Raw genomic sequence first — 19,489 nt, forward strand, 5'->3', positions numbered from 1 at the left:
CTTCAGTTCATTGGAGTTTGTGGGCAACTGTATATGCACAGCTCTCTTAAGTTCCCGCCATATATAGACCAGATTTAGAGACAAAAAGAGGTGAGAAGAAAATTAAAAACTTGAACTGCTCAAAGTCATATCATTTAACTGGTCTTTAATAAAACACCTTTCATACAAAAGTATATGTACAGTGTCACAGCAATTTATGGAAACAAATTTCTTTGTATTTGTCTTAAATACATCATGTATCAACAGTCATTCAAAGAAAATCTAAAAGAGACAGAAAATCAAACAAGGGTTTCAGGCCAGGATGAAATTATGTAAAAGTCAACCATTACTAGTCCTTCCTGACAACTTAGTCCTTTTCTTAAGAGTGTTTATTACATTCATGATGTGATTCTTATGGAAGAGGACTCTTGTGTATACCTGAAAAGCAGATTAGAATAAAAGGACACCAAATTATAAATATAAGAATTAAATACTGCTTAGGGAAAAACACACACACAAATGGCTTTTAAAAGTTGTGCAGATGGATGAATATTGTTTTTAGAGGAAATTACATTGAAGAGTAGTGTGCAAGACAAAACATTGAGGAATAATGCCATAATCGAGACAAAACTGCAGTGAATACAGAGGAACGGCCATCCTGCTCCTCTTCAACAGTATGCAGTGCACATCATTTGTATTTTGGTTTTTCTAATAGCTGAATAACTGTATACAATGGGAAAGATCATTGACATTAAAGCACCTTCAAGGAAAAAGTTAGTTTTAGAATAAAGGTCTCGCAACCATGAAGCTGTTGTTTAAGCCCATGGTAATCTAGATCTTTTACACCATGTCTATTCTGAAAGTGACTGATGTCGCATGTTTCCACATAGGTATGCCATTTTACTTTATATAGGTTATTTTTAGAAGAACAAAACAATTTTAGACATTGCTACAACTGCTTATGTATGTTTAAAAGACAAAAGATGATTTAAATTAATTCATGAAATTGATTTATTTAGATTAAACAGATGGGAAACAAAGCTGGAGTGGCTGTACAGCAAAAAAAAAAAAAAATAGAAACGGGCAAAAGCCTGTAACAAAAATATTTTGAAAAAATAAAAATAAAAATAAAAATTTGAGAATTGGGTGCAAAAATAAAAACGGGCTGTCAACAATGCGACACAATGAACACTTCAAGTGTAGACAGATTTGTTGGTTACAATAGAAGCTATTGAGATTTGTTAGGTGGTGATGTGCCACTCACATCCAGTGTTGACAAGGCATCAAACTGTGTGTGAAGCACAGCTGTCAGGATTTTATAATTCTGGGTGAATAAATCAGAGAGAATACAAGGTCTCGCAACGGTCAGACTGGGAAAAAAACTGAGATTGCGCAATATGTGCGTGCATGTTTTTCATCTTCTTGAGGCAGGACTCGGGTGTGCAGCATGAGAAAGGGTGTCATTGGCACACGGGCATTCCTCGCCCTTTCCGCCCACCCTGACCAACAGCCATTCCTCCCACCGCATGGCCTGGTATATATCAGGGTTTGCTCTCAGGTTGATCCGGGTGGACCAGAGCTCCCATTGTAACACTGCGTGGCATTTAAAGGGATAGTTCACCCAAAAATGAAAATTCATAATTCATAATTGAATCACCATCATGTTGTTCCATACCAACTTTTTCTTCTTTGGAACACAAAAGAAGACATTCTGAAAAGTGTCTCAAGTGATTTTTTACTTTTAAAAAATGTTTTAATATTAGCATGCTGATCAATATTAGCTTGAACACAAGGATATAGGGAAAAAGCTCTAGACCATTTATTTTTTAATCACATTCACATTCAAGCTGTTGTTTTTTGCGACCCGTTCAAAATTAATATATAATAAATGATAATAAATATTATTATTGCCATTTAAATCTACTTATTTTTATTAAATTAAATTGTAAACAAACTAGTAAAGGAATATATTTAAGTACGGAGCCCCGCACATGACTTTTGGAGGAAAAAATATGTATACCGTGGCAACGGATTAACGATTCATTCCCATGATTTACTAATAATAATAATAATTATTTTATTTTACTAAATACTATGTAAAAAATATTGTTTACTAATATTCATGGCTTTCCTAAATTCTGTGCTCAGACAATTTTGTTCTGTGCTGAGTCAAATGAATCACACCTTTCACTGAAAGGTGACAAGTTTGCAACAAACACTGGGTCCAAAAACACCACTGGATGAATCCAGTTGACTTTTATTTTGACTTTACAAAGGAATGAAAGTCACACAGGTTTGGAACGAGATTAGGGTGAATAAATGATGACAGAATTTTCATTTTTGGTTGAACTGTCTCATTAAGACTGCGCATCCATTCACCCATGAAGACATCCAGCACGCATTTCAACCACAAACATTCTCTTTATTTCACTTTAAAGGATTATAGAAATGCTTTGAGAAGTGCAAATTGGTCAATATTCCAGATATTTCCTAATAATATTAATGATTATTATAACAATATTAATAATAATATATTTCTTTATGTAATGTCTATACTTGTTGCAGTCAGGGTGAAATATTACGCAGGCTCAGCCTTGTGTCACCAACCAACTTGGACACCCGTCACTCTCTGACCCGTTTTTCCAGGGCCACGTCCTGTATCCCAGTTATTTTTCAGAGTTCTTCCGAGGCCTTCGGAAGCTAGACATGTTCTCTAGTGCATAGATGCGCCGCGAGACCTCCTCGATCCCGGCGGCGTCGAACTCTCCCAAAACCTGTTCGTCGCACTCTACTGCGATGGCGTGCTCCACGGGGATGCATGGGTAATCGTCCAGTCTGGCGCCGCCTCCCAGTCCCAACCCTAAACCTAGTCCCAATCCCAGCCCCGTGGCTTCAGTGCCCATAATCTCCTCCGCCTGCTCTACGGAGCAGCACAGCTCACTTCCGCTCGCAACACCCAATCCCATACCCCCGCTGGGCACGGCCGAGCCGTTCATGGCCCCTGCGTGCTGAGGTGAGGAGTCAGACAGTAATGTACTGGCTATGTCTGTAGGTACTTCCAGAGGTTTCTCCGTAAGTGCCTCGGGAACAGTCTCTCCATCCCCATGTGTTTCTACAGTCTTACCTACTTCCACGTTCGCAATCTCCGTGGACGGCGCTGATGGAATCTCCGGAGTGGTCATGGGATCAGGTTGTGCCACAGTGGTGTTGTAACTAGGCGGAGGGGTTCGGTATTTCTGTTTATCCGCATCCGAGCCAGACCGCTTCTGGACGTCCCGTTCAGGGGAACTAGAGAGGGTTGGAAATCCCACTTCGGATGCGGTGGAAACGCTGAGATGAGACTTCAGAGGGACGGGGATGGACATGGAGACATGGTGCCTGTCACTGAGAGAAGAACAGAAACAGAGGCATACAGTTATGATTTTCCATCACCTTTAATTCGCTTCAGAATCGGGAGAGCAAGAAATCGAGAGATGGGAAAGAAACTCGAGAGTGTGAAGATGCTGATGTCAGTGGAGCTCTTTGTTGCTGATGGATCATCCCATAATTCATTTATACACATCCAGAGCCTGGGAGAGCTCAGCAAGAGTCTCTGATCCTCAACCTCACACACACACTCAAACAAATACACTCGCACCCCCCTAAAACACACACAGCTGTTGGACTACATACATCATCTGAAATATGACGTCTAGAAAGTAAAACAATTGTATAAGATTAGTCATCCTTCACAAGCTTTCACAGAGAGCTGATACAAGCTGCAAAGTTATACAAGAAACACCATGCACACGCAAAAACTGTCTCGTTATCTTATATTAACAAAAAAAGAATAGCATGTCAGGCTCAAGGTAAAATACCCCATAAATACATTCAAATGTTTTACAATGATAATGTTACAAAATAATTCTTTTTAAATAATGAATTTGCATTCATCAAAGAATCCTGAAAAAATGCATTATATTTTTTACAAGAATATTAAGCAGCAAATCTGTTTTTAACTTTGATAATAATAAGAAATATTTCTTAACCACCAAATCAGCATATTAGAGTGACTGGAGTAATGATGCTGAAAAATAATCTTTGTCATCACTGGAATAAATATATTGAATTGTACAAATATTTCACATTGTAACTGTTTTTATTATAATTTTGATCAAATAAATGCAGTTTTGTGAGAACAAGTTTCCAACAAAAATCTTTTTTTTTTAAACTTACCGACCACAAACTTTTGAATGGTAGTGTACCTAAAGTGCCATTTTAAAAATTCACTAAGCAGTTAATTTCCTTTATAGTTAAAATGGATAAATGTAGATAAACTGTTAACACTCACATAAAATGTGAGTCTCACAATGCAATGCATTTAAGTTGACTTTCCATTTGCTTATGAGAAAAAAAAAATAATTACACAAAAAATGGATTTAAAAGGTAAAGAAACTGCTTTATTTCCAAGATGACAACTGGATACCACTCGTTGAAATGTAACATACTGTTTGAAATGTTTATGGATGTATAGTTACTTCTTTCACATTGTTTTTTTTTTCAATTGTAGTCGATATACAATGTGATCTATTGTCCGTATGTTTTTGTGTCTTCATTACGGCAGTGAGGATATTCACTCAAAGCCGTACAGTATGTGTGGTGGAGAGATATGCGGTTTTATTCCTGTGTGTCTGGACAGGCTGCATTGCTATATGGCAGCTTTAATGTTGTCCAACCGCAACAATGAATTTCATTACCAAGAATAAGCAAAAAAACATGTTCCCAAATTCCTCATCAATTCACTGAAAACAAACATCTAATGGTTGACCATGGCATGTCGTGTACCGTATATTCGATTTCCCAAATGATTCTTCTTGCACTCAGACCGCTCGGCACGTAATTAGATCCAGTTTTCAGATGTGAAATTGAGAGAGATGTTCCAAATGAAATGTTACTGTGAGCAAAACCATAGCATTTCAAAACAGCAGTCAGATGTATCTGCAAAGCATTAGGGTGGCGTTCAAAAATGTGTCGGCTATGGTCAACAAAAGATGACCTCTGATTGTCGTTGAACTCCATCTCTTAGACTAAAATCATTTATATATATGATTACAGATTATAATAAAAAGCTGGTTATTTTAAAATATCTTAAATACGGTATAACGACCAACTTATGCATGTGTTATGTAGATATGTAAAACATATGGGCTCCATCTAGCCAAGTGTTTAGACGTCATACCCCCCCTAGCAGGGAAAAATAAAGCGTTTTTTGTTTGGAGCAGGAGGCTATTTGTTACACAGTGCTTCCCCTTATAAATGAGTTCCTCTAAACATGTGTCAAACCGCAACCCTTAATCAAGAGCAAGGGGCCGGTGTGTGCTGGTGGATGGTGTGGGGCTAAAGATCGCCTGTGCGGTAGAGTCGGGACAGAAGAAGAGGGGGCTTTTTGCGCTCAAGCATGCCAGACTGATCTCCCAGAACCGTCATAATATTTTTCATGCAGCACATTTTTTTCTATTGGACTTAAACTTGGCTCTTAATATGGGCCAATTAGGCTGTCCCCACCCCTCCCCTCCCTCCAAGAGCAGAGCATTGGCAGGGAGAAGGGAACGTATCTCAGGGCTTCCTGTGTGAGGATGGGTGGTGGTCCGAGAGCGAACCGGAGGGGCTGGGGAAGAATAACGGCGGCAGAGGTGTGTGTATTATTGTGAAACAGACTCAAACTACCCAGAAGGAATTTGGGAAACCACAAATTCTCCACAGTTGGGTGAGAAGTAAAAATAAATGAAAAAGGATGACGATAAATAAAAAAGATAGTCTGAATAATGTTTGCTTAAGACCTTACACCTCTTCTACAAACATTACATTAACGGCCCTGCAAATATGTCCGCGTAATAGCAGCATACTAACAAATACATGCAGACATTCAGATAATAATAATCATAAGAGTATCATCATTTTATAATTATAAAAAATTCTATAACTATATAATAATTGCCTATTCTAAAAATGGACAATTATATTATGTAATTATAATAATAGAATTGACGATTTTTTAATTGAGGATTATTTCATTACAATAACTATTATTTTATTTTATATTGTAATCAAAAATAGTTTTGCAAGTGAGCGGAGCAGCGTTCCTTCATTCGCTTGAGGGTGTGACTAGGAAAATGAAATATGACATTTTCTGTTCTTTTGGATCCGAGAAACTGAGAGAAGCATCTTTTTCGGATTATAGAAGGGCTGGTCTTCATTCAGAGTCAAGCAGCATCGCAAAAATGCCTTTGCGCTAATTTACCTATTGACATAAAATTCAAAATGATGACAGGAATGATCACACATCCTGCATGTTATGGAGATTAGAGATTTTATGGAGAATGTTTCCGGAAACTTGGGATGATGGCTAAAGTTGTCATGGCGACCAGGGTCTGCTTTGAGTTCTGTAATCGGAATGCTTTCTTGGCGGGATGGCTGAGAGGATTGTAAAGAATAAAGGAAAACTGGAGGAATGCTGATGGAATTATGGAGGGACGCTCCACCAGATGTAAGTACAAACACCTATCCATGTGTTATTCACAGAGACAGCTTCATCCCACTGTGCAAATCTGTCTGGACAGTTCCAAGATTTCTTCACTCTGATTCAATACCTATAACTTTGTTTGTGAGCTGCAACTGAAATAAAATTATATGTTGTAATATATGTATGTGTGTGTGTATATATATATATATATATATATATATATATACACATTATACATTGTTTATAAATTTATAATTTTATGTGAGACACCTGTGTTTCAGTGTGTTTCAACCAAGATTGGCTAATTTATAGTTGTGTTTGCACATTAAACTGGCATAAGAGAAGGTATTTTAACATTGAAAGGACACATATTTCTAAGTGTACCCAGGATTAAGGGATTACTATGGGTGGACATCCAAAAACATTGTTTGTTATGAATCAGGCCTTCCTTCAAGCTATTTGACAGCCATTTATATCCTGGATTAGCAAAAGCGTGTTGTGAAAATCTATAATAAAACAGTTGCTTGATGAATCATGTTCCAAAATGGATGGAAAAGAATCCACCTATGGTGCCAAGTTACAGAACTTACTGTAGATGGGTGGAGCTTGTGAATTTGGGTCAGCGCTATAGGCTAAATTGGGTGGGCGGGTTTAGATTTAAACCAAACAAAAACAAGAAGGGTTGAAAAAGATTTATAGTGTGTTAGTGTTGCACTTTCATCAGAGTTCCAGGATATTCTTCAGAACTTCCAACCCCACCCTTGAGTTTCCATCCTGGGGTGTTGAGTCACATCAGCCCCTTCACTTCCACAGTCCCCCCTGCGCCTCCCTGTCTTTACCCGCTCTCAAGAGCTCCACAGTGGGGCTGCAGGACCTCTAAAGCGCTGCCAGAGTCCTGTGCCATAAATAAGAGAATGTTTCGCATATTCGTTTTGAACTCAGCAGGACACGTCATTAACACAGCGGCACCATGTCTTGCACCCCCCCGGTCTGCCTTTCACCATCTTCGCTCTCTGTTTCTTCTTATACTCCATCCACTGTTCTAAACCATTTTTCTCTCATCGTTTTGCTCTTCTTCCCTACTTGGCATCTCAGACTATTCCCGCTCCAACTGGAAACCGCCAGAACGCATGAAACCGATTATGGCTCCAGAGGAAGGCAGCGAAGACTGAATCTCGCTGACAATCAGTGTTTGAATGGGAAAAAGCAACAGGATGGTGAAAGGATCAGTTAGAGATGTGAGATAAGCAGACTGAGCTTGTTCGACAGGACTCTGCCATGTCAACATTTTAGACTAAACTAAAAGATATGGCACAATCTGCATACAATTTTCACCCACAGAAAGCTCAACAGACGGGAGCGCCTGTCATTAACAAAGTTCTACATTTTCCAGTGCAGAAAATGCAAAGTCCACAGATTCATGGGCTTTGTTGGTCAGCCATTTCTAATAGACTTTAACTTGAGCAAACATTTTTTAATGTGACATTTTTAAAGTCACCATGAAATCAAATTGACGAATCTTTTTTTTTTTTTTATGGAAGATTGCAGTGCTTTTATAAATGATTCATCTTTTTGTAATTTAATGTGCCTGCATAATCTTTAATCAAAATAACTTCCCTCCCACTTGCAGCGACATCTCTTCTCTTCTCTGATGACATGTTTACTGGCGTGAGGGCGGGACAACCTGCCACTCACATGAGATCGACCAATAGCAAACCACAATGATCCAGCGATCCAGTCAATTACCGATGGACAAAATCAAGAACCAGTTCGAAGCTGTTTCACTCAGATATACATCATAATACACAAATGTGAATTTACCGTGTTTTAAATTCTTTCTGCAAAAGTTTGCTAAACAAGTTCTGTAATGTAGGAATTGAGTAATTGATACATTTTATTTTAATAATTTTGATCATTTTAAGTCACCATTTACCAAATAACTCCTTTGTTGCCGCCATGTTTATGTCATCACATACACGCAACTCAGCAAAATGTGTTTCCTAGAGTTTCCAAGTTGGAAAAATTTAGTCCAACTTTAAGTGGAGTTTAGCAGCATTTTTTCCAAAATAGGAAGTTGGAAATTCCAACAATTGGAACACAGCATTAAGGTCCTAGGTAACATCATATTAGGTTACATAAGACCTTAGATTGACACCCAGATACACAATAGTGCAACACCTTGAACTTTGGGTTGTAAAGGACAGACAATGTCCAAACTGACAGTTTACTTTGGTTCCATTCAAAATAAATATGCTAACAATGTCATAATGGAAATTATCATGTATCAGTGTTATCATTCAGACTTGGTGTGCCAAATAGTGTATTCCCAAAACTATTCTGAAAACTTGGAACCAGTTAGTTTTCCCTGAAAAAAGATCTTTACTTTATCGTCCAGTCTGTAAATTGAGCTGAAACGCATGCTGAGCCCAGGTATCTGAGCCAACGGTTCTGCTGAAGGATCAAATATTAATAACCCCTTGTTCAGAAATTCAGTTGTGAGACATGTAACGTGCAAAACTCCTGAACACACTCAGACATCGGGGGCAATGTATGTGTTCCTACCGTCAACTTGTATAACAAATTTGAACAGATCAAACAATTTAATTAAGCCTGTCTCGAAAACTCCACCATCTCCCTTTACTATATAAACGTCCATTGGGATTAAGGAAGAAGGGCAAAATAAATCTTCATATTTTCCCAAAATGAGCTCCTCTGAATCCGCAGAAGTTCTCATGGTACACCTGTGCAGTACTCCCACCATTCCCATTTCTTCCCGTGCTTTCTCTGCGATTCCCGTCCCCTTCTTTTTCCCTCTAAGGAACTCTTGCAGCTGCCCTGATGCAGATTTTTATGCGCCGATAATTCACATCTCTGGCCCCTGCCCTGGAAACATTATCTAAACTGAGAGGGGAGGGAGTGTAGGAGAGGAAGTGGATGCAAGAGTAATAAAAGCAGTCTGCAACAAACGGAAAATAAAAGAATCCATTTACTCTATATTTCATATTTCAGCTCTGGATCCAGAGAGTTGCTTCCTGCGCTGGAGAACGAGTCTAGACCTCGTGTTTGACTCACTCAGGAGTCAACGCTAGCAGACCGCCAATCTGTTTAACGTAACATGATTCTTAGAGGGTCTCAATGTGCTGTAAGTTACGGTTTACGGCTGCGGGGCCGTATGAGGAAGATGTTGAAAGGAATGTTCTGCAGTTTTGTGTATACGGTCCCCCCTCCCCAGGGGAGACGGAAACTGCTCTTTCACGGTTCTAAGCGTACCGTCGAGTCAACACGACTGCCCTCCAGGTTCGCTTAGCCATGCGGCGCAACCGCCTGTTCACCGGACTTCCACTTCCTCCTTTACTTCCTGCCACTCTGTACAGTTCAAAAGGTCAAAAGGTCATACTTTCATCTGTTCCATCTTAAGCGTTTCCACAATCCATTAAACATTTACTTTTGGGACGGGTGGGGGTACTGAAGCATTTTACTTACGCTGGCCTCCTTCCTTTCAAAACAAAGATTATTAAATTAACGTTCAGATAGATGGTTTATCTATCACTGAACCTAGAAAGAGCTGGAGAGATCCAAAAAAGGTTAATTTTGTTGCTTTCTCAAGCTGGCTAGGTATTACTACAGTGGTAAATCATAGTGCATATCAACAGTTTCCAGATTTAGAAAGCAAATGTTCTGTTTATAAACCTTTTAGATACAATGATTTACCAGTTCGAAAACATAATCATAAAATAGCTTCTTGCTAGGCATTAATAACATTTTCTGAAAAAGAATATGAATATAATTAATATTTAAAAATGTCTAGGGAAAATATGACTATAAATATGTAAAGAAAATATGAAAATGAACAAAATGTTTTTACATTTTCTATAGAAAATAGGAATTATGAAAAATATAAATATAAGAGAGAAAAAAGTTCAGTGCTATTCAAAGATATATATGAAGAGTTCAGATGCAAAAGCCTCTCAGTGCCATCTGAAATTTTCTTCTAGAATGATCTTTTTTATCAAGCTTGTATATTTAAATTCAGTAACTTCACTTAAATGGCAATGAAAATTACCTATTAATTGTCATTTAAGTGAAATTACTGAACTTAAATATACAAGCTTGATGAAAATCATCATTCCATAAGAAGATTTCAGATGGCACTTAGAGGCTTTTGCATCTGAACTCTTCATATATATATATACTGTATACACACACACACACACACACACACACACACACACACACACACACACACACACACACACACACATATAGTTGCCAGAATGCTGCTATGCCATTGTTATGATGTTCTGGGTTTTTACTGGGTGTTTACTTGGTTACAAGAGCCCACTCCCAAGCCTCTATAACATTCTAGTCATTATATATGGCTTGGGTCCCTCGTTTAAAGTAAGTCTATGTTTTATCACCCACCACCACACAAAAAATAAGTCTGATCACAAACTGAGGTATAATTTATGTCCACAGCTTACCAAACACCAATAATAATGTTCTCTAACTCACCATCTTACAAGTAGTCCATGCTCTAGGAAGTTTTTGAGGTTGGGTAAAGTCTGACGTAGGTCTGGGGTGGAGAGCCCATGCTGGTACCTCAACTGTAGAATGAGAAACACAGAGAAAATATGTTTGTTACAACCATCAGCACCTGTCTGAGCGATGAGTATACTATACAATCACTATATGGCATCAGCTAGTGCAGCAGGTTAATGCATTACCCCACAGGTGAACATACTGCACACACACACACACACACACACACACACACACACACAAGGATTTCCATCTGCAGATGTTTAAGTTATTTAGTCTGCATGCTGCAGAACCACTGACAGGAGACATTAACCAGCTCCTGGTTCTCTTAAGTTTCAAATTAATATTTAATAAAGATGGGGTCATAAAAAAAAAAGAGGATTTTTTTTAAAGAGTGAAAGCAGTCCTAGAGCTGTTTAGGCATGTTCACGGACTGCCCAGAACCACTCATAACCAAAATTGACACAACAATTATTACTGACCAGTAAAGCAACCAAATAAAGCATTTAAAATAAATATTTATTATAAAATAAATTGTATATAATTAATACATATTTACTCTAAATCTATTAACTTACAACTAATATATATATATATATATATATATATAAATACACATTAATTTATAAGTCATTTAAATAAATGAAAAATATAAAATAATTGATATTTATTACTATTATTGTGTCAATCTCAAACATTTATAGCCTTGTAAACCACTGGCTGCAGTAAAAAAAAAAAAAAAAATCTGTGCCATACTATAACACAGCACTTTTATAGGGGAAAACAAGAGGGGGAGAGAGCTACAGAAGAGATACACTGATAGAGAGAAAGAGTTAAAGAAAGAGATGTTTTGTCAGAAAATACGAGACTGATCTCTGTGATAGAAGACCTAACAAGCTCAAACATTTTATTTCCCCCTCTTGTACAATCGCTCAGTCTAATACACTGGCCATCATTGCTCTCTGACATGTTAACATCAACACACACTACAACAACCACAATAATACAGCGTGAGTGTGTGTGTACAGATGGGGATGTGATGTAGGAGGGGAAAAAGACAAAGATAAGAAAAAGGAAGTGAAAAAGAGAGAGAGAAATGGCACACATCTGGAACAAATGAAAGATGGGAGGGGGAAAAACCCCCAAGATTTTCTCTTGCTCTCCTTAAAAAACATTCTTCCTTCCTGGACTATGGCATTGACAAAACTGTCTTTCCCAAGAGCCAAAATCCAAACAGTCCCCCAACAGTAAGCGAGAATTAAACATCTAACAGTAAAAGTAACAATATTTTTAGAAAACCACAGCACCCCTTTTGGGTTGGAGGTGAAACACAACAATAGCAGTCAATTTATTTTAATTGAAAAGCAAGTGCATGAGGTCTCAAGGGCAACTAATGCATTAAGGACACTCCTTGACAAACATCTGGTTTATCTGGCCGCATGGCAGCACCCTCTATTTGTCTTCATAAAACCTGATCAATCATAATAACACTGTGACAGATGATCTGCATGTGATTTCAATTACAACTGATACTGCTGCCACGATCACACTCCTAAAGGCCAAGAATTCAATTGGGATACCAGGGATGAGAGAGAAAATGAGAGACAGAAATACTTTGGAAAATGGAGTAGGTGATAACTAATGACAACATGGAGCAAAAGCCATTTCCATTGGTTCGCTAGTGCTCTGCTACAGGCCAAAAAAAGGACTGTTTATATCATAATACTGGACAGAAAGTGGGGGAATGAGCATGTTACATATACATTATCAACATATATCCATTATCAACCAAAATGGTAAAACTCAATATAAAATTGGCCGATACGGCACCAATATAAATTAAAAAAAAATATTTAGGTCTTAATGTATTTGAATTGCATATAAAACTTCCATCCATTTGGATTACATGGTTTTAACATTAACAAACTAACAAAATTAATGTGATGCCTATTTGTCAGTCACGTGTCTTGTCCAAATATCGTAATGTTAGTAGCAGTATAGCAGTATAACATCATTTCAATACCCAAGTCTTTGTATTCATTGTGCTATTTCTGTTTGCCTCCCTAGAGCAACTTGACATCACTGTGAATATGTGTAGTTTCTTTTCAACAAAGGACCCCTGGGATCTACCTTTTGTTTCTTTATAGAGGGCACAGCTCCAAGTCTCCACTGGTGATGAAATGGTCAATTCCACACAGAACTAACAGCCTTATTCATTCATGGATAAAAGTACACCTCTGGCTTTGACCAGATGACCATGTGCTGGGATCCGCATGTGGACCAAAAGGAAAAAGGACTTTGGAAGTATGTGCCAACAGCAACAACATTCCGTATTAGAATCAGAACGGGGTGTACCACTTATGCCTGGCCGACGGCCTAAAACCATATTTGTTCAGTGTTTCTCTGACAAAGATACTGATTAGATTAAACCCAAAAGTCGGTGAGAGTTTCCAGAAAAGTGAAACTGAAAATGAAGTAGGACGGACATGGTTGAACAGCCAAACACACAATCCAATCCGCCCCCCTCGTAAAACGTTGACTCGGCGTGAATGTTTTTACGAACCGTCACTAATGCTAGGAAACGTGGCTTTCACTCTGTGGTGATGAAGACGATCATTATCGGTTTGCCTGATGAGCTTCCCTGATGAGGAGTCTATAGGTCTGTTCCAAAACCTGAAAAATGCTAGCTTTGCAGGCAGAAGATAACTCGTTTTGGTCAAATTTTAATTTTTTTGGAACAAGAACTATTATAAATACATTTTTAATCACACATTTTTTTACTTTCAACTAATCGAATCAAATACACTACTAATCAAAAATTTCATTTTCAAAATGTAAATGTATTTCAAATAAATGCTGTTCTTTTGAACTTTCTATTTATAAAAAATCCTAAAACAAAATGCATCACTGTTTACACAAAATTATTTTTGTTTTCAACATTGAATAATAAGAAATCAGCATATTATAATGATTTCTGAAGGATCATGTGACACTGAAGACTGGAGTAATGATGCTGAAAGTTCGGCTGTCACCACATGAATAAGTTACATTTTAAATTTTATTAAAATACAAAACTATTGTAAATTGCATATAATTTCACAATATTACTGTTTTTACTGTATTATTGATTCAATAAATGCAGCCTTGGTGAGCATAAGAGACTTCAAAAGTATTGACCCCAAACCTTTAAACGTTAGTGTATATTTATTTAGATTTAGATTTATTTTATATACTTTATCTGCCATCTTGGATTTATTTCACTGAGCTCATCACAATGCATTATGGGATTGGTTTTTTGGTGAAGGACATGTGTGGCGCTGCCTTAGTATTTAGCCAAAAAAATGAAAGTGTCTCTGTAGGCATATCACTAGTTTTAGAACGGAGCATTTGTGTGTGTATTCATTCAAGGATTGTAATTCTTCCAAAACTGAGAACTGAAATGCAGCCAAGGGTGCTGATCTGAAACCCGATAGGAAGCTCAAGGAAGAGCGGAATTGTGACATCATTGGATCAAAAGGGGCACAGTCGCAATTGTTTCGACTGTAGGCTTGCGTCAGTGTGTGTGTCCTAGAGTACCATTGTGAGTGCCTCCTCCATCTGCACGCCAACCCTTCTCATATCACATAAACAACAAAATCCCTTTTTATTCATACATATACGAGCATATAAATGGACAAAAGGAAAGATATGTGTTACACCGTAAAAGAAAAAAAAACTCAAGTGGCATGTCGATAATTCAACTACTAGTTATTAATAATCACCCACCCACTCCCTTGGGCAGCCTGCCCCTACAAAGCAATGCATTATGGGGAAAGAAATCTGCTCCTGCAATCTTGCAAGTCAAAGGCATTTGGCATGGACATTTGATTTCATTACTGGCTTTGTTCATCCTTACAATTTTTGCTACATGTGTTTAATAGCCGAGCACATCTGGCCCACGAGCCCAACGCTGGCGTGCTGCGTGACGGAGGTATGTGCGCTCCTCTTTCCCCTGTGTGCTTCACATTACACCGTGAACTGCTTTTGGCAAAGAGCGCTGGGATAGATTATAGTATAAAACTTGACACAAAGTATTTTTAAGCAAACAACTGCCCTTTATCCCTCCCTGAGCTTGAGGACAAACAAATAAATATCCAGAAGACCAAAAACGCGGCATCGGCGAAGACAGTAGGTGCGTCTTGGGGAACTTGGCCCTGCACGGATCGGCACGTCGGCCTTAATTAAAAACGACAGCCTGACTTGCTGACAAGTTGAAGCAACAAACAGTGCAGCGGGTGGCACTGGGCTCTCGCAAATAGAGATTTAAAAATGTCTGAAAGAGAAGAGAGAAACTAACACGACAGTGTATTTAGTTTTTCTTTCGCTCTGCAGACAGTTTTAAATCAAAGCGGGTGTTGACAGACACAGAGCAAAGTGAATCGTGGGTGAATGATGTGGTGTTAGTGTAACGACGAAGGCATCTGCTGCGATTTAAAACCTTGGTGAGGATTTTGATAAACATTATAGTGCAGGGCCATTTGAAAGAATGTGTAAGCTACTGAATTTTTTATAGATCTATATATATATATATATATATATATATATATATATATATATATATATATATATATATATATATATATATATATATAAAATTTTCAGATATGAGGATTCAAGGCGACAGACTTTTCTTCTTGCATTTTTTCCCTTGTGGTTCTATGGGTTGTTGTTTGTCCGAGGTGTTCTTTTTGTTTTTGATGCTGGTATTGGAATAAGGTCACCTGAGAGTAACACCTAAGTTGTGGATGCATGCTGTTTACGAATGAAAACGATATAGGATCATTCTTCTGCTGTGTCTGCATCTTGACCCAGGTGCTCTAGACTCCTACCACACATTCTCCAGACTCGACTCAACCAAGGTTCTTGAATTTCTTCTATGGATGGGAAAAGCCACATAAATGAAATTGCCAGATTGGTTGTGGATAAAAGACAGGTGGTTTTCAAAGTGCAGGTTTGAAAAGGTGCATGGGATACTACAGCAAACGAACACGTCTTGATGTCCCAGTAACATGAGAAGCTCTGGAATGAGTTGGGTCACGACTTGAAAATTTTTAACATATTAGTCAAACTTAATAGCGTGCAAATGTGGCACTATAGCAAATTCATATGGCAGAAAGAAACTTTTTCCATTTTCCAGTCAAAATTTGAGGTTAACATAAGACTTGAGATGCTTGAGACTAGACTGTCCATCTACCATCATTCCCTATTAGACTATCATTCTTAATTTAACATGCAAAATTAAATAATAATATTCTATAATAACAAATATAATAAAATAGAACGCAACGTAATTACATAAATATATAAAAATATAAAAAAATTGTTATACAAAATAATAATACATTCAAAAAATAAAAAGTATTAATATAATATAATTTTACAAGTGGCTTTTGAACTCCACTGTGTATATAGATTCCCAAAATAACAAAAACATTTAACAGAAATGATCTTAACACCTGGTATCCCAGCTGTACTTGTGTTCCATAGTCTGTATTCAAATTAACACGTTTTTTCCCCTTTTCTTCCCTTTCACCGTGTTATTTTTCCCATTTCTGCCACAGCCAATTTTCGTACATACTAAAGGCTTAAAGAGGTTCTCATTTTTTGAGGGAAATTAGAAATGTCACAGGATATGAAGACTGTGTCCCAAATGAAGCCTTTTTAATCCATCAGATGTCGTGTTGATGAGGGTTCTGTCATCGAAAAAGTCACATCAATTCAATGCAAAGGGGCGCAGAGAATCTCTTGATAACACAGTGAGGCAGATGCTTGGGAAGGTCGGAAATCTGCAAGGCCATAACTTTTCATCAGCGGAGTCATTTTACAAACGTAGATGGCCGAGCAGCAGCTCTGGATCCAAACTCTAGAGATCTCTGAGATTTGGACCCACGCAGTGAACTTTGCAGTAAATTACAATAAAAACTGAATCCTTTAGGTATAAATGAGGACATTCCCTTCTTGCCACGTTTCATAAAAAATAGACATGGGGAATGGTTTTGCTGGTTGGCCGAGTTCTTGCCCCCCCAAGGGATGGTAATCAGGGGCCCCGGATGGTCCCCTATTAGTCTGCTTAGGAGGGGCCGGCACAGGTGCTTTCCTTATGTTACCCACCCAGGTCAGAGATATAAAGGGGCCAGGAACAAACTATGGGAGTAGACACACACAAAGACACGCAAACATCTCTCGAAGTGTTTCAAAGACTTCGTTAAATTATCAATTTCTGGATGTTCTTAATCAGGTTTTTGATTGGTCTAACTTCCTTTTCTCATGTTATATTGGAGGTATACAATCTCATAAGTCCACAAAATGGTGACTTTCCTCTAAGCGAGAAAGCATTTCTAAAGAGATGTCTCCTCAGATTTGACTACTTACAGGGCCATTCCTTGTAAATTAATAGATGAGGGACGAATTTTTTGTCAAGCCTAGGCATTGACCATTTAGTACTGTACTTGCTTATACCCACTTGAGAAAGTTTAAAAAGAGACAGGCCTTCATTAAGGTCGCGAATGCCTGTATAACTCTGTTTATTGAAAGTTCCCCTTAACTCAAATGAGGTACTGGTCTATATTTTGTGCTGATAAGCCTCTCCATAATATAACATCTATTATTATCCGGGTTACATTCGATTCTCACTTGCTTTGCCAAAGTCATTGTGACTCCAAAGCCTAACTGTTTGGCACCGGAGACTGGGAACACACTTGCATAAAACGGTATATCAGAAAGGCACCATATTGTTCGGGTTGTTCAGGAGAAAGGCATGCATATATTAGCTATCAGGGCTAATGCACATGCCAAGTGTTGCTAAGGATTTGAAGGTAAAAACGGCCTGGAGATGTCTTGGCTTCAGTGGTGAATCAAACATCAAAAGAATCAGAAAGTGCTCTCGAAAGGTTCCTCATTGTGTCTGAGGCCAACATGGCACTGTAAATATATGCAACAAAACACTCAAGCCATCACTAAACGTCTAAGCAACAATTCTGAATGGACTTTCAGGCTAGGTTAACTTGTATAATATGTAGAGCTTTGGCCTCACTGAGCAACTAAAGTCTCCAATACACAACGAAGCAGGCTAATGAAAAACACAGAGACTGCTTGAAAACACATGCTAGGCGTTCTGGCTTCAACGCTAACAAAATTAGCCATGAAAACTCTCAATGGACTGTGGCCATAAAGATGCCAATCAAAACCTTGCATATTAGCATGTGGATAATATTACCATTGCAACAGAATAAAAATACAATTCAGATACAGCAAATTAGTTGTACACAAACTTGATGAAATTTTGTACACAACATTAGGAGATATGAATGAGCACTCGCTTTTCCCTTTCACTTTAGCTTTCGTATTCGTGATCATGCCTACTCTGTGTATAAGGAAAGGCTGTACTGACCACACATTTTAAAAGAAAAGATATTCGTCAATGATGCTCAGGATCTGTTGCGCTTACTTATCGCTTTGACACCAAATCCTCCGCCATCATCTTGTCAGTCATCTCTCCTTACTCCGCTGCGTGATAAGTGAAATCTGACTCCTGCTGCAACTGCTCTGGAGCAGAGCAGAAGCTTTCAGTTTATCATTGTAGCATAAGTTGTCTAACTGAACTAAATGGTTTATTTCTATTTCTATTTTATTTACACACACACACACACACACACACACACACACACACACACACACACACACACACACACACACACACACACACACACACACACACACACACACACACACACACACACACACACACACACACAGTAAAGACAAAGTAAATTACAGTTCTGTAGTAAACAGAAGTAAACTCTTCTAGTCAACACAATGTCCAAATATCTTTGTCATATGGTTTAACAACTGTTGTCATCTTGAAACCTAGTTTCCTCGACCTTCAAAACATTGTTGACAGTTGTCAAAACTATCGGAAAATATTAGGACAGAAATTTTTAACAAGGGCTTAATATTGGATTTAGAGTGATAACACTGAAATTTGTTTTCTTGATTGAAAAATAAGCTCATGCCAAATCAGAATACTACTTTTGAGAGCTCATACATTTTTTAATATGTGTTACGTTTAAAGGATGGATACCCAAGTTCCTTGACCCTTATATCTCAAGCCCTCTGTAACACTTCTACCACTTCTTTTCCACTATTTATTCTCTACCACTATTTATTTCCCTTCCTCTGTTCTTCCCTTCTTTCTGTCAAATCCTGTAATAATAAAACAAAGGTGTGGTTATACGTACCGGTCGAATTTAGCCAGATGCCAACAAGCTTAATTCAAAACATTTCCAGCTATTGCGTTCCTCAACCTTACACTTTACTGAGTATCATATGGACACGTTACAGAGACAACATATTTACATAATTATGGGAAAGGGTTACAGAGACGAATGGGAAATTTAATTTGGAGACCACTGGTAACAAGGGCCCACTGTG

The 19,489-nt window shown here is 38.0% G+C and overlaps 1 protein-coding gene across 2 annotated transcripts in view; it reads right to left on the reverse strand.

The window, feature by feature from the left end:
* Positions 1-2,383: 2,383 nt before the first annotated feature.
* The window catches only part of uvrag (UV radiation resistance associated gene), a 113,449-nt gene continuing 96,343 nt past the window's right edge, over positions 2,384-19,489 (reverse strand). The window contains exons 14-16 of one of the 2 annotated variants that reach the window (XR_014029288.1): positions 10,994-11,085; positions 9,965-10,046; positions 9,450-9,847 (exon numbers count right to left, since the gene is read on the reverse strand). Coding sequence is in view for 1 of the 2 variants with exons in the window: in XM_081354493.1 (XP_081210619.1) it covers positions 2,646-3,363; positions 10,994-11,085 (810 nt within the window). In the remaining variant the exon portion in view is untranslated. Of the gene's footprint in view, positions 3,364-9,449; positions 9,848-9,964; positions 10,047-10,993; positions 11,086-19,489 lie in introns of those variants that run through there. The other variant, XM_081354493.1, reaches the window with a different exon arrangement.

This window comes from Scardinius erythrophthalmus (genome assembly GCF_964197995.2).
Source record: "Scardinius erythrophthalmus genome assembly, chromosome: 23".
NCBI classification, from domain to species: domain Eukaryota; kingdom Metazoa; phylum Chordata; class Actinopteri; order Cypriniformes; family Leuciscidae; genus Scardinius; species Scardinius erythrophthalmus.